Source organism: Ovis canadensis, chromosome 3 (genome assembly GCF_042477335.2).
Source record: "Ovis canadensis isolate MfBH-ARS-UI-01 breed Bighorn chromosome 3, ARS-UI_OviCan_v2, whole genome shotgun sequence".
Classification (NCBI taxonomy): domain Eukaryota; kingdom Metazoa; phylum Chordata; class Mammalia; order Artiodactyla; family Bovidae; genus Ovis; species Ovis canadensis.
Window position 1 is genome coordinate 10,536,319 of NC_091247.1, and position 22,512 is coordinate 10,558,830.

Consider the following 22,512-nt stretch of genomic DNA (forward strand, 5'->3'; position numbering starts at 1 on the left):
TCCTACCTCCTTGTGAACTATTAGGTTCAAATTCTCAGTGCTAGCAGATTTGCCGTTTCATGATTGAACTTTGGTGCAGGGTATCTTCAAGTGTTTTAGTTATTTCAGTGTTAAATTTTCTTTATGTTGGTGCAGTTTCCCACTCTTTTTCAGCAAATTGACTTTTTATTTTCCTCTAAGGAGAAGGAGTGTCAATTCTAAACTGGGCAGAGCTGGAGTCTGGGAGTACTGACTGGATGTTCTAGGGAAGTGAGACAAGTCCAAAAGTGTTGATAGTTGAGAAGCTTGGTTATCTACATCAGGATAAATTGGGTCATTTGCTTTTACTGTGTTAAGTGTCTTTGGTGTTTAGAATCAGATCTATCAAGAGAGCCTGATATTCTTCAGAAAAAGGAGAACTGTAAAGACTGTCTTGGTTACCCTGAGCACTTCTTCTGAGCTAGAGCACAGATATTTTCTTAACCCTGAACATAAATCAGAGGCCTCTGACTCCCTTCAAATAATTTTTCCTCCTTTATAGTTTTGTTTTCTCTCTTTTATGATATTTATTTTATTTACACTTATAGCTAATTTAGTACTTCCTTTCCCCTGTTGCTATTCACTAAACTTCCTTTGAGGGTCTATACTCAATCTCATCTTTGATCCCAGGCGTTAAGTCCCATGTCTTATATATAACAGATGCTCTGTAAATATTCATTGGAAGAATAGGAAAGTCGCTCAGTCGTGTCCGACTCTTTGCGACCCCATGGACTATAGCCTACCAGGCTTCTCAGTCCATGGGATTTTCCAGGCAAGAGTACTGGCGTGGGTTGCCATTTCCTTCTCCAGGGGATCTTCCTGACCCAGGGATTGAACCCGGGTCTCCCGCATTGTAGGCAGACGCTTTACCCACTGAGCCACCAGGGAAGAATAGAGCAGTATTAACATTCTCATTTCACACTGTGTCTCTCCCCCTTTGCACTGCCGTGTATGTGTTTTCTCTTTATCAGAGGAAGCAGGGTTTGGGAGATGTCACTGTATCCAGGCTTCAGGGTGAGGAGCAGCAGTGTCCCGGTTGGCTTGCCATCCTCCATACCTCTGGTCTCTGCATCCCTCCCATACTTTGGTGTTCACTTACCTTTTTGATTTTCCCTACAGTGACAATGTCAGTGCCTACTGCCTGCATATTGCCGAGGATGACGGGGAGGTTGACACAGACTTTCCCCCACTGGATTCCAACGAGCCCATTCATAAGTTTGGCTTCAGTACTTTGGCCCTGGTTGAAAAGTATTCGTCTCCCGGTCTGACATCCAAAGAGTCGCTCTTTGTTCGAATGTGAGTACTGATGCTGTTACTTATCTCAGTATCTTACCTCTGCCTTTTAGGGTTTTGGACTTGATTTTGGTTTTCTTATCAAATGAATGATATTTGGTATTTGGAGAGTCAACATGAAATGATGACTTCCAGAGAGATGGGGACAACATTTGCATTGTATTCCAATCCACTGCACCTGGAGTAAATTGTATTAAGTCTGTCTCAAAAGTTGCGTCTGTGTACAAAAACCTCTGGAAATATTGGGGCACTTCAGACTCTATGAAGGAAAAATTTGACGTTTTCCTCTTTCTCGTCAAGGAATCCAAACTGAAAATGTGTGTTGCAATCACTTCTCTTTTGTGATTTAAAATATTTCTTTTTCTCTCCAATTTTGTTCAAATCAAATTTTATTTTCTTAGTTGCTCTCCTTTAGACTGAGCAGAGGTTCTTAACCTTATCTGTGCCTTTGGTAGTCTGCTAATGCCTACAGAAGCCCTTCTCAGAAAAGTGTTTGTGCAGAGAACAATATTCACAGAGTACAAGAAAATCCCATTATATTTAAATAGTTATCAAATTATTAAACAAATTTGTGATATAATTAAATGTACTGGCTTTATCAATACATTAAATGACAAGATCCAGAGGCAGGTCTAACAGTAACTCCTGAGGCCTTTCGTTTCAAGATAGTAATAGGTATAAATGGTACTTGAGACATCTGCCACAGCTGTAATGACTCTATCTGTGGTTTCTGTTCATGACAGCGTCACCAGTACTGCTCATAGGACTGTGATTTGTTGACCACCTTCTTAATTCCAGGAAATGCTGAATATCAGAAGTTAGTTAAAATTAAAATGTGGTTTTTGTCCACTCGTGTCTATAGAGCACCTGAGTCTTACACATATGTCCTGGTTGTTAGGGGAAAACCTGCAGTGTCTTCTCAGTTTAAGCTTTTCTAACAGAGGCCGTGACACTGCCCCTCCTGGCCATCTCCTGGGGACAATAGTGGTCCCTTTGGCACCCCCTGCTGTTAGTAACCAGCGAATGCACTGTCAAGAAGAGGGATCCCTTTAGAGGCCTTTCCCCTGTCTTTTAAAAGCATATTGCTTTTGTTTCAGATTTTTTACTAAAAATAGGATTATGCTACCTAGGGTATACGAGTATTTTGGATATTTCTACCCTTGAGCAAAGAAAGAAACCTGAGTGCCTTAGAGTGAGCCGGGGGTAGCTCCTCATAGTCATTTCATCCCTACCATGAAGTCATGTTTGGTGTACATAGCAAAGATTTTTTCTTCTTTTTATATTTTGGAGGCACTAAAACAACAACTTTAAAGAATATTTAAAGTAGTTTAAAACTTATCCAGTGATTCCTCCATCCCTATATAATTATTTTCATTTTTGTATAATCATTTCCATGTGTATATATATTACACTTTCAGTTCTAGCATACATATTGTGTCATTTTTACTTAATATTATATTCCAAATATTTTGATATCCATTCTTAATTCCTGCAATCTACATTTATTATGTAATGTCTCAGACCTTTGGTAAAAAACCTGCAGCTGCTTTTCTAACAAACTGTTGATCAGCAAAAATTAAGGAGCTACAGAAACACTCATTTTTATGCTGTTCCTTTTTGGGCTTCATGCAAAGACAATTCTGTGTAAATGTACAGTTGACTGTGGTTTGGAACTCTGAAAATCAGTCCATCCTTATTATAAAAAATTTTTTTTTACAATTGTAATTATATTGATGTTCATATTGTATAAAATAACTCATTTAATAAAGTAGTACTTTGATTTTGCAGGAAAAAAAAGGTCAAAGAGACAGCCCCTTATTCTCATGGAGCTTTCTGTCTAGTGGGGTGACAGTTGTCAAACAAACCATTCAAATATGATGAGCAATACAACAGAAAAGTGTATGAGACGAACTAGATGCCTGTCACAGGGTGTTTTAGATTATTTCCTTGATTTGGTTTTAATAAGGGACTCTTTAAAGATAGTCCTTACCTATATCCTTTTTGTTTCTGTTGAATAACTTCCTTAGGAAAGTTCCCTCTGAGTAGGACTATTGGTCAAGGTAAAAAACATCTTCAGATTCTCACTTTGCATTGACATACATAGCCTTCTGAAGATGTATCCATTACAGTGCTACCAATAAAATTCATAAAACCGTCTTTTCAGTCTTACCATCACAAAATGTGATGTGTGCATGCTCAGTCACGTCCAACTCTTTGCAGCTCCATGGACTATAGCCCGCCAGGCTCCTCCATCCATGCAATTTTCCAGGCAAGAACACTGGAGCGAGTTGCCATTTCCTGCTCTAGGGGATCTTTTCGACCCAGGAATGAAACCCACATCTCTTGTGTCTCCTGCATTGGCAAGAGGCTTCTTTACCACTAGCGCCACCTTGGAAGCCCTAAGATGTCATTAGGATTTTTTTTTTTAAGATGTATGTAGTGGAATTTCAGTAGCAGTAGCTTCTGCTTGGAATTCTGTTTATTAATAAGTCACTAGAAGCATTATTCTCATTAGCATACAATTTTTGCTACGTAAATACTAACATGTGATCATAGTAGTCTTTTGATCTGAAAGTCCTTTCTAAAACAAGCGGTTTAAAAAGGAAAATTTAATTCTCCTGAAACTTCAGTGTTTGCCCAAAGTTGTTTTATTATAATGTTACTTAAACACATACAGATGTAAAATGCTAGCTACAAATTCCATATCTTTATGTAACTGAAACAAAATTATAAATTAAATGCAAATAAAACTATAGCATTAATAAAATACAAATTAACAACATAATGCACCAGATGATGTTTTGTTGAAATTAAATCAGTGATGTTGGGTGTAACGGGTGTTAAATGTTTTACTTGTCAACTTGAATTTTTGATTTTCATAAGAAACATCAGATTATCATATTATTATTTGTCCTTTTAAGCAGTGAGTGTATTTTTAGGTGTTAGTCCATTATTTTAATGGGTCAGTTGACTTACAGTGCACACCTCCCCAGTTTTAAATGCTTTTTAATGGAAGAATAAAGAACATTTCTGCTAGGATACCCAGCTTATGCCAGTCCTGCTCAGGACTACCCTGTTTTATTTAGTTTATTTATTTCAGCCATGCCATGTATCTTGTGAGACCTCAGTTCCCCAACCAGGGATTGAACCTGGGCCATGGTAGTGAAAGCCTGGAATCCTAACTGCCAAAGAGATGACTTTCCCTGTTTTAAAATGAGAAGTCCTAAGTCCAAGAGCTCCCCACTCCATCCTGGGTAAACCAGGGTGATGCGTCACCTTACTTTCTGCTGTTGTTAATTAGTGTTTCTGTAGATGGGCTCTCTGCCTGACTGATCCTGTGCACAGTGAGACTTGTACACCCAGAACATGAATTCTTCAGAGATCAGCAAGTCTGGTCCATAAAGAGCCTTGTGTCCACTTCTCCCATCACTTTCTCTATTCTAAGTTTGTGCATGCAGCTTGCACTGCCATTTCGCCTTTCTGCCTCTATTATTGATGTTAAATAACTAGCTGCTGGAACAGTCTCCCAAATCCTACCATCGTATCCCACATGTTGGCAACCTAAAGGATGAGATGGTAAATATTTTAGGCTTGCAGGCCATACAGTCTCTGTAGCTCAGTTCTGCTGTGGTGGTGTGAAGGTAACCGTAGACAAATACATAAATGACTGGGTGTGGGCTTGATTGGTTGACTCTGGCTTTGTATGTTTTGGCTTCCCAGGTGGTACTAGTGGTAAAGAACCTGCCTGCCAGTGGAGGTGATGTAAGAGACATGAGTTCGATCCCTGGGTCAGGAACATTCCCTTATTTCTTGTTCACCTCTGTCTAATTGAAGGTTAAGGGGCTCTTCCAGGTATTTCTCTTCCAAGTATTTCTCTTCCAAGCAATGACTCAAGGCTCCCCAGCTGGATGGAGAATGGGAAACCTGGGAAACTGGGAGTGGCCTGTATCTTTATCTCTCTATCACTGTTTAAGTCACTATATACATCTATCTGTATAACTTTTCGCTGTTCAGTGAAAATCATACATACATGATTTTTATTGAACTAAAAGCACTACTTTTAAATTTGGAAACTCAAGAGAGCCTGTAAATGCATTTGTTGACCTTGGGGGCTCTTGAACCTTGGATGGGAAATACTGCTGTCAGAAAATTAGCTCAGGCCCTGCTATGTAGAAAATACTACATGGTTACGATTTGTTATTTTTACCAGAGATTTGTCAGTCTGAATAATTCACCCTAAGGTCAGTATGGGGTGTAACTTTTCTTTGGGTTATTTTTTATTACACAATTAATTCATGTCCAGTATAGAAAAATTAGAAAACATGTTTCTTCATATAAAAGAAAATTTCAAATTTCTCCGTGTTCCATCATGCAAGGATAATGACTTATTATATTATATAATGATCTACATTTAAAAAGAGGAGCTAGTTAACTTAAATGAATCCCTAATTGGAAAAGCATTCTGTGAAAAAGAGTGTGGAGGTGGGTGTTCTTACTGAGTTGAGGCTACACTGGTCTTTTCCTCCCAGGCCCTTGGGCCCCAGGAAGTCCCTGGAAATAGAGTTGTCATTAGGGGAAGGAGAATGGATTACTCTTAACGAAGTACAAATTAGGAGCCTGTTAGTGAACACTGCCTCCTTTACCAGATCAGCAAGCGGATTTCTAAGGTATCCATTGTTCCTGATTGATTTTGGACAGAGCCAATATATATATATAAACAGGAGTCCCTAACTTGCTGACAGCTAGCTTCTCTGAGCCTAAGCACTAAAGTTGACTGTCAGAGGTATGGGAAGGGAGAAGTAGGGGACAGAGAGCTGGGTGAAGTGACCCCTAATACTAGTTGAGGGCTAGATCTCAGCTGATTTTCAGCATCCGAAGAAGTGCTCCTTACCAGCAATGACCAAGCCAAGGCCTGCTAGGCCGTTGGACAGGTCAGACGAGCAGTGGACAGGAGAGGAACTCGTGTTGTCCATCTCTTCCCATCCCCCAAAAGTCAAAGTGTCAGTTGCTCAGTTGTGTCCGACTCTTTGCAACCCCATGGACTGTAGCCTGCCAGGCTCCTCTGTTCATGGGATTCTCCAGGCAAGAATAGTGGAGTGGTTTGCCATTCCCTTGTCCTGGGGATCTTCCTGACCCAGGGATCAAACCCGGATCTCCTACATTTCAGGCAGATTCTTTACCACCTGAGCCACCAGGGAAGCACAGTTAGCCCCCAGTATAGGCTATTTCCATCAGAATTTGTGACAATGAATCGAGTTTAAAAAATGGCGATGCCAAAAGCAATGTGTGTGGTGTCATTGCATTACCTCTGTTGACATTATTATTTCGCACTGGCATCCTACTCTGGATGGGGAAGAAGAGCTTTAAGGGAAGAAAAAAACAATAAAACAGAATCCTCCTAAATCAGAAGTCAGTTAATTAAATTGCCCTGCCTATATATGGGTTTCCTTGGGCTTCTCTGATGGCTCAGTTGGTAAAGAGTCTGCCTGTAATGCAGGAGACCTGGGTTCGATCCCTGAGTCGGGAAGATCTCTTGGAGAAGGGGATGGCAACCCACTCCGGTATTCTTACCTGGAGAATTCCATGGACAGAGGAACCTGGTGGGATACAGTCCATGGGGTTGCAAAGAGTCAGACATGACTGAGTGACTAACACTTTCACTTTCATATGTGTTTCACTTTCAGTGTTTAATATATCAGGTGGATATGGGAAAGGGGCTGTTTTAACCAAAAGCTGCAGAGCATATAGAATTCAGTTTGGATTTTGCTGTTTGGGAAATGGACCACTGGGTCAGTGTTGGAGGGCCTTGTACCAGAAGCTGGGCTGCCTTGGGCGATGTGGCCCAGAGGGCTCCCAAAGACGGCTGTGGCTTCTCTTGTCTGCATAAAGAGAAAGTTTAGCTGCTTTTTCAGGAGGTATGCCCTAGATTCATTGTTCTTTCTGTATGAGGGCTTTTCAAAAAGGATCTCAGTGGTTTTAGTATACTTTCTTTATAGGATACCCCAAGTGACCAGACCGTTATGAAAAGATAGCATTAGGTTGAAAACTCACCTGCTCTTATGTGATATTGCCTTGATAGTCTGGAAAGGAGGTGGTGAGGGTGGGGAGGGATGAGCATTTTTGCACAGTCAGTTTGGTGCCCCTCATAGCCCGTTACCTCATTTATTCCTTATAAGCAACTCACCTGTATAAGCTGAGGATCAGAGACAAGTAGTTACCCAAGGTCAGACAGTTTGGTAAGGAGCAGGGCTAAAATAGGGCAGGGAATTTAAGAAAAAGATGCCTCTGTTCTTTGTAATCAGGCCTGACAATATGTCTGTAAATTATCCTGGTTATTTATTGTTTGCTTGAGTCATAGAGGACCAACTGTGTGTTGTTTCTTTTCATTCTGCTGTATTAGCAAACATTTTCATTGTCCAGACTGTCCTCATGTATGGAAACGTAACATATGCAGCCTGTTTAATTTTGTATTTGTAAATCTGACTTGATTTCCTTTTTGGCAACAGCTACTGTCTAGAGAAAAGAAAAGATTTTTCTTTGTGTCTGTTTAAAGTGACAGGAATATTGGAGCAAGTAATAAAGATGGAAAGCATTAATTACATACTTCTAAGAATTTAAAGGTCAGACAAGCTAAATATGTATGTTTTGCTCCCTGGAATGTCTGTCTGTTGAAATGGTGCCAGGATAGCTTTGTTCTTACAATAAGAGCCCATATTTTAGATAACCATCAAGTTACTCTGGTATCCAAAAATTATACCAGATTGTTGCTTCAGTTGCTATGAATCTTAAAAGTTTGGGACTCAGGTTTCTGACATTAATGTGATTTGTTTCATGATCCACCAGCTTTGGCCATGTTTAGTTACTACGTCTCATTTTGATTTCCTCTGTTCTCCCCTCAGCTTATGTTGGAGTCTGTCAGCTGCTGCTATGTACATGTCAGGCTAGTGACTTGTAATGTTTATTAATACAATGTCAGTCTTGCTGTTGAAAAAACCGTGATGCTTTCTCAGAAGGTTGCGGTAGAACGAAGCGTTTGATTTCCAGATCCTGTCTGCACTGCGTGGTGAATACATTCTCAGATGTTATGCAGTTCACTGACCTGACAGTTGTGGACCCCTGCCTGGGACCCCATTTCAGCAGGACATATCTGAACAGAAACAGTTTGCAAAACTTTACACACTTAAACTCCTGCCAAGGCAAACTGTTAGCCACTTGAGTTTGTTATAAATACCCAGTGGCAGTGGTTGGAAGTAGCCCATGGTGTGTTTTATATTCTGAACTGAATGTGAATGTCTTTGCGGTTATATAGAGTAGTAAATAATTGAGTTTGATTAGGGAGAGGGACCTCATTATCCCCCACCTGTGCCCAGCTGGAAGGGGAGGGTCGAAATGAAGCCATTAGCTGTCTCTCTTACTGGCATCTCAAAGAGCTCAAATACATCTGTGTCTTATTTTCTTTTCTGGCACAATCAGTCGAGCAAGCTAAGCAGGCATGACCGGATTTGGCAAGTCCCAAGGACTCTGGCAAAGACACACAAGGAGAAGGCGGAGGGGCAGTCATTTTGGCTTCTCACTGCCCATTAGTCTAGTGAGTTATGTTTTTGGAAAATGTCTGTTTTGAAAAAGAGTACTTTGTCCAATGTCAGACATCACATAAGGCACACCATACACTTTGATCTTTAAAAAAAAGATTTTTGTCAATGCAAGGGGAACCAAAATGTGGCATTCACACTAGTGTAAACTCTCTTTATGGATAAAATAATATACCCAAAGGACTTGCTTTAAAGCGGGCATGCTGCAGTTATTACAAGGCTTTCTCCTGCTCATATATTTTCATTTTCTACCTTGAAGTGCTCGAGAATGAACATGCTTGGAATTGGGACCAAAGCAGGCTGGAAACCAAAGGGTCGCGTCTTCACTGGGATTCTGAACCGGTCCGGTCAGGGCTGGAGGAGGGCGCACTGCTCCTGTCAGCCTTGTCCTGCTTCCACAAACTGAGGCTGTGGCTCAGGAAACCAGGACCTTGTCCAGGGGCTTTCAGAAAGGGCTCTTGTAGGCCACATGCTGAGTCTGGGAGCTGGGACATTTACAGTCACACTGAATTTGTTGCAGTGGAAGTTGACCTTCACCATAGGCTGGTCAGTGGTTCTAATCTGGAAGATATGTTCCCTGTAAGTCTCTTTTTCCTCTGAGTTCCCCGACTCTTTTTCCTCTGAGTTCCCCAAACTCCCTTGGCTATAGGGAGGTTTAAAACACAGGCTTTGGGGTCTGGCAAACCTGGGTTCAAGTTCTGGTTCCTCCACTTGGTAGCTGCGCAACTCCAGGCATGTGTCTCAGACTTGCCAGACCTCAATTTCCTCCATTATAAAATGGGACTGATGATAGCACCCACCTTTCCTGGGAGGATTAAATGAACAAAATCCATATTCAATAAATGTCAACTGTTGTCACTTTCTCATCATTATATATATATCACTTCTTTGTACGAAGAAAAGCTGATAGTGGTATTTTGTGTCCTAAGTCACTTCAGTCACGTCCAACTCTTTGCAACCCCATGAACTATAGCCCTCCAGGCTCCTCCATCCATGGGATTTTCCAGGCAAGAGTACTGGAGTTGGTTGCCGTTTCCTTCTCCGGGGGATCTTCCTGTCCCAGGGATCGAACCCAGGTCTCTTACATCTCCTGAGTTGGCAGGTGGGTTCTTTACCACTAGCACCACATGGGAAGCCCAATAGTTGTACTGTCTATTGCTTATTACGTATTTTTTATGACAAGTATTACGTTAACTTAAAAGTATTTAGAAGTAAGCTGTTATGGAAAAACCTGAATGAATGTTTTGGCCAGCCTGGTATTTAGCCCTGAAAACAATGTTATAGTCTGAGCATTATCCTCTTTTTGTAGATGAGAAAACTTTAAGTTAGGGACATTATATCATTTACCCAAGGAAGGCAGAGCTCAGACTCCAAAGCAGGCTCCATTCTATAACTTGCTGTGCTCCACTGCCTTCTGGTGTTGCCACCACTTTTCCAGTATGACGTAGAGATAAACAACTATGTTTGGAGATAGCTCCACTAAGAAGCTTCTCTGACGCACCCCCACCTCTGTCTGCTGGGTTAAATGCCTCTGTGTTTCGGCAGCATTCTGAGCTTGCCTTCATCTCTGTGCCGATCACGCAGAACTGTAATTCTTCCTTTACTTCTTTGTCTTTCTCTCCTGCTGGACTGTGCTATTAATACTTGGGTTAGGTACCATATTGTTGATCTCTGAATCCAAAATAGTGTCTTGAATAGATGACTAACCTCAGGTAGGTTCCCTAATATCTCCAGCCTCAGTTTCAGCAAAATGGATATAACAGTGGTGTTTATTTTAGGGTAGAATAAGTTAATACAGATCTGAAAGGCCTGCCACAGCACCCGGCACAGACTACATGCTCAGTAAGTAGTAGATGCTACTATTATTGTTGGATTTGTTGACTAATAACCTCTTATCTGGGTCTGCAGATCCAAACGCTCTTAATAAATCTCACTGGATTTCTCTACCTTGTCACCATGATTTTTGACTTCCACCAACCCCATCCAAAGCGGAGTTAAGCTGAGGTGGAACATACCTACTTCTCTGGTTTATTCTCTTAAAAAGGAAAACCTTGAAACCGGAGCCCAAGGTGCCCTTCTTTGAGCTTCGGGGGATTTCAGTGCCTGGGCCGGAAGCTCTGTACTGATGAGATCCCAGTGCTGCCACCATGCCCAGCAGATTGCGCATTGTGATGAAACTGTGTTATCAGTTATGAGGGTTGAGATCCATCCCCCCAGATAAGCACTGTCTGCTGGGGGTTTAGGGGAGACGGGCTGAATGGGGCCTCTTCTCTTAGGGTGAAGACTTGGGAACACACGAGAAAGAACACTGTAAACTCCTTCTGCTGTTTGCCAGCCTTAGTTCCAGGTGCTCTGCATTTGTTGTCTGTTTTATCCTTCTGACAATTCTGTAGGCATGTGGCCTCCTCATTTCCTGGACACAGCTGAGGTTCCCACGTGTTAAGACAAAATTTCAGTTAGCCATGGAGCCAGGATTTGAACCAAAGGGTATTGAACTCCCAGCCCATGTGTTTTCCTCTGCAATATGTTGCCTTCCAACCTGCATTCTGATCCCAGCTCTGCCCCTCTAAGTGGAATCTGAGCTTCTTGGATAAAGACCTGTGCCCCTACCTCTTCTCTGTCCCCCACCACCTCTAGGTTAACTTCTAGTGCAGAAACACTTGTGTCAGGCTAATGCAGGTATAAAAACTTCCCTCTGGTAACCAAGTGGCTTTGCACTGGGACAGAGCTGAATTCCTCAAGTGAGTTATCTTTTTTTAAAATGCCCATACGTTTTTTTCAGTGGTTCCGAGACTTGACAGGGCCTAAGTTGGAACTGACTGAAGCATTCCTGGCAGCATTCAGTCAGCTCCCAGAGGTGGCACCTCGTCCTGAACCCACCACCGGCAGCCCGTGGAAGGGCTAGAATGCCCTGCACGGGCAGAAGAGAAGCCATCTGTCCACAAGGGAGGAGCAGTTTCTGAGCTGAGAGTGGGTTTGTAACCCATCCATCTACCCACCTGTCTGTCCAAGGCCGAGTCATCCCCAGCATGGGTCACAACCCTGAGACTGGAACGCAGTGCTGTGAGGAAGGGAGGAAGGGAGGCAGGGCTGGCACCTTCCTGCCTGCTGCACACATTTCCCCCCCGAGATCATCCTCTCCTCCATCTCAGACCCAGTGCCCAACATTAAATAAAGGCAGCTTTAAAGGATGTATTTCAATAGACATTTTAGAAAGCCCATAAAAAACCCTAGATATGAAGAAATGAGGCATAAAACCCAGACTGTTTGGAAGTCAAGCTGAAAATTGTGGTAGCAAGCCTCCATATCCATTTATTAAATGGGAGCACCACAGAACAGTTGCACCTCCATGGATTCTAAGAAGCATCTCGATCCAGTCCCCTTGGCATCTTAGAAACATTTTAAGTCCCATAGACTTGGGACAGGATCCAAGGTTGGCATTGTATCTGGCAGGAGAGGAACAAGTGGAGTGCGAGGCTGACCCAAGGAAACTTTCATCAAGTCCGCCTGAGCGTGCACGACGCAGGGGTCACAACCTCTTTCTCCTTTAAAAGGTGCTGGTTTTCGCTGCTGCCGAGCCCCTGAGCGAGAGCCCGCACACTCGAGAAGGCACATTCGGCGCCGAGCCTGCCCCTTCCCTCCGCTGTTGTTTTCATTTTCCTCTCATGAACCCTGCTACCCTGGCTGCAGCGCGGAGGCTGTAAAGGAAGATGGAGAGCCGAGTTACCTCAGAATGATCACTATCGTTAACATTCACGGGTGGTTCACTTATCATTCCTGACTGCACAGACATGGCAGCCGCTCGGAAGCGTCCGCAGGTGTAGCATGGTGATACATATTACATTGTGCCACAATGGATTTATGTATTCTGTAACAAAAGAAAAGTGTAATGAAAAAATACAGAAGGTAATCCTTTATTCCCCCACCACGCAATTTATCAGTAATGCCGGTGGGTGATAAGCGTCAGGGATTTCCTCTGCATGCTTTAACCTTGTCACCCAGGTACGTTTTGGTAAAATGACAGAAAAATACAGACAAGGGATTTTCCTCCGTTCAAAAATCTTTTTAAAAGGACACTTTTAATTTATGGAAGTTAGTCCCAACACAAGGCCTCCTTTCGAGCTTTTAGTCCGCCTTTGCTGAAAAGATAAACGTATGGTTGTGAAATAATGCTATCAGCCAGCAGCAGATTAGGCGAGAACCATGAGCAATTTACAAGCCAACTGAAATCTACAAGAGTTGAGGTGAAACCCGGAGCAGCTGGAAGTTCACAAGATGCAGCCCAAGACTACTTTGCAAGTACCTAAGAACTGGTGTTCCCTTTTAGGTCCTCCTCATCCATCGCCCGACATATTGTCACAGATGGAGCGCATACTGACTTCTGAGGAGAAAGCAGGGGAAGGCAGGTCTGAACGCGGACGATTGGCATTTGTTCCAAACACACACTGGCCTGGCGCCAGAGCAAATACCCGCAAGTTTATAAATGCACCAGGCACTTTACATTTCAGAACTGTTGCCAAAGTATCACTTACTACATCGCTCCCTAAATATAGTTTAAAAAAAAAAAAGCTATTTCTTATTTTGCTTTGATCAGTAAAATAAACTTTTAAAAATTGTTCTGGGATGGGGTCCAGCTTCTGAGGTAAAGAACGGCCTGGGCTCAGGCATGATTCAGTAACAGAGTGTTCAGTAAAATTAGCTTGACAGTTCTCAGGCCTGCTGTTCGATAGCAAGAACTTGACCAAGTTAAAATGGATGATCGTGCTGGCTAGACCAGCATCGGCTTTTGCTTTTTAACAAATGGAATGTCAAGGATTAAACAGCAAGCCGTATGGAGAGGGAAGGGGGTGGAGATGTCTTTGTATTAGGGAAGCAAATTGGGTCCTTGGTTTTGAGATCAGCTCCCATCCCCCGTGGAAAGTCAGCCACCTGGTTGGTTCCAAGGTGGGTTGAAGGCCCCTTCCCAGACTGTCCTACCATTGGGAAGCTTTTCCGTGGCTTAGCTTGGGGCTTGGCTTTTCTTTCCGATTTCTTGTCAGTATGAAGTTCTGCCATGTTTTTTGGCTGTGTTCCGTTTTGAGATTCTTGGTGGGGAAGTGGGAAGGCAACCAAACTCCTTGTGGCAATTCCCATGTTCCATAGTTGGAAACTTGGGTCCCATTTGTTACATGAGCTGCTTGGAATTGGCCTGTTTTGTTTCTCTGCCCAAGCATAGTGAGTAGTGTTTGTGATACTTGCTCTTGCAATTAACAGTCTTAGTGAAGTTATATTTCACCCAGGGATGGGTTTCTTTTTCAAGGGTACTTGCTCCTTACCAGTTTTTTCCTGTCTAGATGACCCTTGCACCCCAAGTGTGATTGGCTGGAAGCTTATAAGTAGTGTTATTATTTTGTCTTGTAATTATTTACTCCAGCTAATATTTTGCTTGACCTTCTAGGACTGAGTAGATTAAAACATGACTACTGAAGTATACACAAACTGTGCGTTTTGGCTTTGTTTTTTTTAAATTAATGCTTCTTTATTTATTTGCTTGCCAGCTAGGAGGAGTCTTTGTTTCCCTTACTCTGAAGTGCTTTGGGCTACCTTATCCACCCCTGCGCCCCCACATTGGGTTTCCCAAGTGAAAGCGTTAGTCGCTCAGTTGTGCTCTGCTCTTTGCGACCTATGGACGGTAGACCTCCAGGCTCCTCTGTCTGTGGGATCCTCCAGGCGAGAATACTGGAGTGGGTAGCCAGGCCCTTATCCAGAGGATCTTCCCGACCCAGGGATCGAACCTGGGTCTTCTGCATTGCAGGCAGATTCTTTACTGTCTGAGCCACCAGGGAAGCCCAGGCTTCCCAGGTGGCCCAGTGGTAAAGAATCCGTCTGCGAATGCAAGAGATACAGGAGACACGGGTTCAATCGCAGGGTCAGGAAGATCTTCTGGAGAAGGGACTGGCTACCCACTCCAGTATTCTCACCTGGGAAATCTCATGGACACAGGCGACTGTCCATAGGGGTGCAGAGAGCTGGACACGAGTGAGTGGGCACACAAGCGTGCACCCCACATTTCCCCTCAGGGGCTCCGTGAGCTTTAATATGACGGTGGTATCTGCCTGCAGTGACACCTGCTGACACAAGCCAAGTGTATCATTTGTTAGTCCTTGCTGCAGGATTTTGCTAGTAGCCCACACAGACCAATTGGATTCATTTTAAGATAAACAGAAAAATCTTCCCTAATTCTGCCCTCTCTTTCACTTGAGACTGTTCATATTAGAATGCTTCTCTCTCTCTCTCTCATTAGAAGTAGGTTTATAACCCATTTTTAAATAATTGACACTTCAGTGTACACTTATTAATACTTAAACTCAGTGAAGACTGTATTCACATCCCTTTGGCTGAATATTGGTGATGATTTAATATTTGTCTTTTCCTGCAGAAATGCTGCTCACGGATTCTCCCTTATTCAGGTGGACAACACAAAGGTCACCATGAAAGAAATCTTGCTAAAGGCAGTGAAGCGAAGAAAAGGATCCCAGAAAATTTCAGGTGGGACAGTTAAATCACATCCTGGCAGTAGAAGCTTAACACTTAGTTAAAAATGCTGGGTGTGGGTGTGCATGTAGGTGGGTGTTTGATAGCTGGCTGGATTGGTTCAGATACCATTGCTGGGTTCAGTTAGCAAAGGTACAGCAGGAAGTGATTTTTAAGCTGCCCTTGGGTCCAAGGAAGGAATTGGGTCAGTAGCATATGTGAGAATATTGTGTTCATGTCACTTGTGGAAGCTTCTTCATTAATCTGTGATAGATTAGGACAAAGCTACTTGAGCTAACTGTTGGTTAGTGTAAAGCTATGTAGAAAAACTGCTTTTAATTTCATGTTTTCATATAATTTTCCATGGAGGAAACTTCTGGTTGCTAGTGTTTGAGGTATGGAATAAAACATTTTTTCATTTTTACCAAATGAGAGCAACTGTTAAGAAAAAAAAAAAAAAGAACCAGACTTTTTTAAAGAAATCACTCACACACAAGTAGCTGTTAATCACTAATTTCTCATTACCCAACTTTATACAGAAAATAAGCTCGTGGTATTAGCTGTAATATTTAAAGGGTACAAGAAAAGAAAATATTCCCAGTATTGAGAAATATTTTGAGAAATAGCTCAAAGATCTATCATACCATAGCCAACTTTAGTATAAATCTGCCTATCTGTAACATGTCAAATATCTGAGTTTTGTAAACAAATGAGACTTCTTAAACACCTTTGGCTTATGTTTCAGAAAGGGCAACAAAGCATGGCTCAGGTTGAAGAAAATAGTTTTGCGTTCCTTTTAAGGGGAGGAATATAATCTGTTCCAGATTTAATTAGCTATCTTCAGATGAAAGCTGAAGTTTTAATAAAAGTTAGAAGAGATAACACAGTGAAGGACACGGATGAGCTGTCTCAAGGCCATATTCCAGGGGAACGATAAGAGCTGTAAAAAATGGCAGAGGAGAGCAATTGAATGGAGCAATGAAAATCTGATTCTCATAAAAAAGAGAGAGAGAGAGAGATGCTGGTAGGGGCGGTTGTAGATGAGACCTGCTAGCGTCTGCAAGCAATTTGGATGCTTGCCAGGAGTCATTGTTCACCCTCGGCTGTGGCGGCTCCGTCCAGATGTGCCAACTGCACGTTTCGGCTTTTGCCAGCTGACTGCGCCGTTTGATAACCAGCTCTCTGGATGCCCATCACTGGCCGCAGAGATAGAATTAAATGATGATGATCTTCCCACAAGTTGGGAGAGGAAACAATGCATATAAATCTTGATTTCATCTCAGCATGAGAAGTCTTTATCCATCATCACTCATAATGAACAAGTCGTTAGCTGGGATGAATGGTGTTCTGGTTTTTCCAAACACCTCTTTTGTTCATTTTTTGGGTGACTTTTATCCATTGCGTGGGGGTCAAACCTCTTTGCATTTAAGAGATGATTGAAGAGGCATAGCCTCTCCTTCCCAGGGGAAGGTAGATATTTGGGGGGTTCTAGGTGCCAATCTAATAGCGTTTAAACAGCTTTAGTTATTTACAAATGTTAAATGAGCATTCATCTACCAGGATCCTGGTCTTTTCCTCTTATTTTTGTTCCTAAATTTTTTGTATACTAGTTTATGACATATTTATTATATTCAAAGATAGGTTTATTCTGAATTGCCCAAGAGGAGGTAGAACTAACTTTTTTCACCTTCTTAATAGAAATTCTGCTGTTGCAGATTTTTTTAGATCATGAAAGCTCATGAACTCACTGCCATAAGCTGAACCAGTGTCTTTCCCTCTGTCTTCAGCTTCCCTCTCCAATTCCAGACCTATTTATCTGTGTCCATCTCCAGCAACCATGGTTATCATACACACATTTATTTATGTTCACCTTTGTACACACATCCCTGCTGTTGCCGTCAGAATCTTTGCCGTATCACTAGTGAAGAGTTTGGACTTGTTGTCTGAAGAACAGTGATCTGCATTATTTATTCCTTTCCATACTAGAGAAGTCAATTGAGATTGATGCATTTACATAAATTACTGTCCATTTTCTTGATCCAAAAGGCTTTTAAAAATAAGAACCTCTTTCTGTTGCTTTGTTAAGTCTGGTCTCAGGAAATAGAAGGATCTCCACTTTGGAAACTGGATGTTTATTTAAGGTTGGCTCAATAAAGGCAGGGTATGTTCTGTGTCTTTGAACTTTGTATTATGTAGTGGACTTGTTTTGGAGGGGATTAATGAAGAAGAAAATCCTCCTGTCATAGAGAGAAACACAAGTACGTTTACTTAAAAAAAAAAGTCTGTTAGTGCTCACAGTTGGCTATGAAATACTTGTTACTTACCCATCCTGACACCTAAACTTAGTCATGAACTTGGTGGCAGGAAATACCAGGTTAGAGACCCTCATTCTGCCCTTCCTAAGCCTCTCCCACAGGGACCTGCTCAGTCTTTGCAAGAAGGTGCCTGCCCTGCCTGATGTCTGGCTCAGCCCTCTCTTCAAACAGCTTTCACTGGATTGAGCACAGAACAATATTTGTCTCTGCTACTTTTATTTAACTGAAGTGAGAAGGGAGGAATACCACTTAAGATTAGACAACATGTTCCACGTGGGGTCAAGAATTCTCACACTATTTGTGCATTAGTGGTTGGTTGTACTAGACCAGGATTTCAGAATTCCTTTGCTGGGCTGACAGTGAACTTGGGCTGCTTCCCTACAGACCTTTAACATCTCTCATCTGTTTTTTGCAACTGACCATACAACTCTCTGTTTAATGATAATAAATTGAAAACTTAAACTATTTCTTTATTGAATCAGGCTGTGGGCTTAATGACCATCCTAGTGTTTAAATACTCTGTTGCCCTGCCCTCTAGCATTCCCTCACCAATTTTCTTTTATTGAAAATGAGAAGATGGCAGGTATTTGAGCAAAATAATTCTTCTTTGTTTAGGTAAATAGCTTTGTCAATGGAAACCTTTAGGGTTTTATTATAAAATATTTTTGCTTTTTACGGATAGAATATCATTACAGACACTTGTAACTGATCTAAAATTTTGACTTGCATTATTTGTAATTATTTCATCAAGTCATAACTATTTATGAACACTGCAGGGTTTTGCTATTAATATTCATGTACTGAACTTATGGTAATCTTTTCACACTGTGTTCCAGTCAGTTCTCTGCTAAGGCCCATTTTTTAAGCCCATTTTTAAATGTCTCTTTTAGATTCTCTCTCCGGCTTTTCATTTTATTACTGACCTACTTGACATTTGGAATCTACCTGCATTAGCAGAAAAATCCCTGCTGTTTTAAGAAAATTGTAAATGAATAATGTGGTTTTAGAAGAATTAGCAGAAACTTCTTTACTAACTTTAAGTTGGGTGGGTATGTTTTTGACATAATGAAGAATAGCCTGTCAGATCCCTTTATTTAATCAATAAAAAATACTAACCTGTTATTTGGTGAGTAAAGGCTTTATTTAGTTCATGAAGTTCTCCTTTTATCAGGTTCATCCTCAAAGTCAGTAATGAGCTTCTTAGTATTTTGTTGTTGTTTGAAATATTATTACCAGTCTCCTAAAGTGTATTGTTGGGTATGACAGAGGCAGTTGAGAAATGAAGGTAGATACAAATTCAGTTTTAACATTGATGCAGAAGTATAAGTATCTCTGGATCTACACAGAGAGAAGGCTTTGAAGTAGGTTTTTCTAAGCAGAATAGTTTTCTGGCTCTATTTGGAGGTGTTCTTCTTTATCATTTGCTGAAAGATTGAACTAGAAGCATATTAACTTTTTTCCTTCCCCCCTGTCCATTCTTGCCTTTTAATGTGAAAGACAATTTTTTATTAGTCTGAAGATCCTTTTTGAAAAGTTCTTATAATATTGTTAATAAGACTTAATGGCACTCATTGCTACTTTTCTTGTACAAAATTTCACCTAGAATTTGAGAGAGAAATGTTAACTATGTCAAGTGAACTCCCTCTTTTAACTTCTCCATTCAGAGGCACAGACCACATTGTTGATTGCTAACTTACTGTGTTTTCACTTAACCCCTAGAATGTCACCAAGGGGATAGTCTAGTCTAGGACTTCTCAAGCACTATTCCCTAAAGTACCACAAGGAGCAGAGAGGCGAGTGAACGTCTCACACAGGGTGTGTGGGGTTCTGGTCTGAGGGACAGCCAGTGATGACATCATTGGATTCTCAAGTTTTATCTTAAAAATTCATGTAAAATGTAAATATCCGTACTGTATTTGTAGCTGTGTGTACATTCACTCCTCATGTCCTCTCCTGGGTCAGACCTGTGCTGGGGGCAGGGAGACAGTGGTGAAACAGATCTGTAGGGCCCTTGCTGAAGAGGAGCTTAGGGGAGAGTAAATGGAAGGGGCTGAGAGCTAGAAGCTGAGATGCTAGGATGGTCAGGAAGTTCCTCTCAGAGAAACTGACATTTGAATTGTGACCTTCACATTGAAGCAGTGAAGAGTTGGAGAAGGGCAGTATCTTTCAAAGCCTTGGCTGTTAAAGGCATACTGCTTTAATATAAAAAGAACATTTCCATTTACTTCGCAGTTAGTTAACTTTCTGCTCCCCTCAAAAAAACTGTAGTGAAAATGATCATTGAATTCTTCCCTGTGCTAGCTTCGTACATCATCTGAAACATAAGTGAGTCTTTCCTTTTTTTACCTCCAGAATATATCCTAAATTCAGTCTTTTCCATCTTCATTGAATGAGTCCAGATCACCGAGACCTCACCTGGACAGTTGAACCAGCCCCTTGGCTGCTTTTTCCTGCCTCTGCTCTTGGCCCCTCCAGTCTCTTGCCTACAAAGCAGCAGACAGAGGGGTTTTTAAAAAATATAAATCAGATCGTATTCGCTCCAAACCCTTCAATGACTGCCAGTTGCATTCTGAATAAAATCCAGACTTCTAACCACTGTGAAATACACTGAGGCCCAAAGAGGGAATGGGACGTACAGAGGAAAGAACTGGAAAGCAGTACAGAGCTGATGGTTGCAGTGTGACAGAGAAGCACAGATCAGGCCCAGAGCCCAGGAAGCCGAGGTGTGGACTCACAGCCTGTGACCTAATGCAGACCTGCTGGAATAGGCCGGCAGCACCTGGGTCGGGCTCGGACTGTCTCCCTGCAAACTCACATAAGAGGCCTTACTTTCAGGCCAGATAGGCCTAGACATTTATATACAATACTAATGTTAAGAATGTTTTAAGGAGATTTGTGTGTCGGGGAGAAACTGTTCCTTCCCCAAGATCTTCTCTAGCAGGGTTAGAGTTGATTTGTTGAGTGCCTTTGTGTACTTACAGCATCTTGTTTAATCTGCACAACACCCCTAGATGGGAGATCTTATTGTGCCTGTTTTATAGATGACACTTTAAAAATGATAAAAAGTAGAGGGAAATGTGCATCTTAGAAATAAGGAGCTTTGATAACTATATGTGTAATCATACACTTTCCTCTCTCAGCCCCCCTTTCCTCAGTTCTTAGAGAAGTTAAAGTTACCCAAATTTCCCCAGTAAGCAAATGACAGAATCTTAAATTGGAGCCCAGACTTTTTTGACCTCAAAGCCCATACTCTTTTTATTGCACCATGTTGCTTATTAGAACCCTAATGGGAGAACAAATTTAAAATTCTGTAAACAGAAATGTTCATTGATTCTAAGATCTAAATGCACCAGGGAAGTGCAGCATTTAAAGGAACCCTGTGGTGAATCTGGATATAAAGCCAGGAATTCTTTTTGTAATTGCACAGTTTATCTGTATTGGTGTCAGTTTTAATGTTTTATGTCTAGCTTTCTTAAAGCAACATACACCTGTCCTGAGCTGCCCTATGGAAAAGGGAAGCCCATATGTTTTAGATGGAGTAGGGTTTTTAACACTCTCCTAAGCTAAAGAATCTTCTGGCTGTAAAACTGAGCAGAGCCCTGCTTCTCGTGTAACTGTAAAGACAGAAAAACCCAGTTCACCTTCCTTCTGTGGAAGTAGTCTGCCAGCCAGAAACACAAGACAGGTACTTTCCTTATGTTGTAGCAGATAATACCCTTTTAAAAAGGAGAAAGAAAAGGTAAATAGGACTGTTTAAATGTTCCTTGTCAAAAGGGCAGTAATTTCTGCAAAAAACTTCTCTTCCTAAAAGAGTAAGTAATCATACAGATGTCACTCACGTGTGGGAGCTGGATAAGAAATAAAGACCTGATGCTTGGTGTCCAGTGACCCAGTGGGAAAATGATACAGTAAATGCGGACTGCCAGGATGCTTCCAGGTCAGAAGTGGCCCCTGCAAGGAGCTTGGAGTTAAATATTCCCCCTGCCTCCTTTCTCTGCCTCTTTATCTTGTGGTTTCATCTCACCTGAGCCTCCCCCTGTCTGGAGTGCTCTGCGGCTCCTGATGGATCTTCTTGAGTATAGAGCAGAGCACATTAAAGATGGCATTGCAGTCAACTATTTTATCCAGAAAGCCTGGAAATTTAGAGAATTTATGTCAAGCAAAAATCTTTTGGAACCACTTTAGAGACCCAATTATTTTAGAAGGGTGTTATGAGCTCTTGCAGCTGCCACATCAGAAAAACTCGAAATATATCATTTGCCAAAACTACGTTTGACCAGCATTTACTCTTCCTACTAGTTGCTAATCTTTCAGAAGTTCATTTTCCATCACAAAATCTATTCATTCCTCCCGTCTGGGGCAGTCACGGGCATGGATTAGATTAAAGGGGGAAAAAAAATGGAAGGAAGGAAAAAGACAAAGACTCCCAACAAGCTCCGTGAGGGTAGAGGGGGCGCATGCATTCTGGAGTAAGGACCTTTCCCGGGACCCACTAGGGACTAATTCTGAGACCCCGCTAATTTAATAATAGCACTTCAGGAAAGAAGAAAGAAATACTACTATATTAAATGTACATATGGGTTGTAAGCTGTAGCCTGGGTTTTTAAGTGTTTTAAAATGTATTTTTAGAGTAAGAAAACCGAATGTGTCATCATGTACTTACCTTTCTGAGCTTTCCTCTCCTGAGCTGTAACATCCTGAGAGGATGAATCAGGGGCCCCATACAGAAGGCCTTGTGTGCCGGATGGCTCTGAGACCCCCTGCTTGGTGCCGTGATCATC

The 22,512-nt window shown here is 41.8% G+C and overlaps 1 protein-coding gene across 27 annotated transcripts in view; it reads left to right on the forward strand.

The window, feature by feature from the left end:
- Positions 1 to 22,512, forward strand: part of MAPKAP1 (MAPK associated protein 1) — a 240,722-nt gene that overhangs the window by 130,357 nt on the left and 87,853 nt on the right. For all 27 annotated transcript variants that reach the window (XM_069582427.1, XM_069582445.1, XM_069582428.1 and 24 more), the window contains 2 exons: positions 1,138 to 1,314; positions 15,322 to 15,431. In XM_069582427.1, coding sequence (XP_069438528.1) covers positions 1,138 to 1,314; positions 15,322 to 15,431 — 287 coding nt within the window. The remainder of the gene's footprint in view (positions 1 to 1,137; positions 1,315 to 15,321; positions 15,432 to 22,512) is intronic.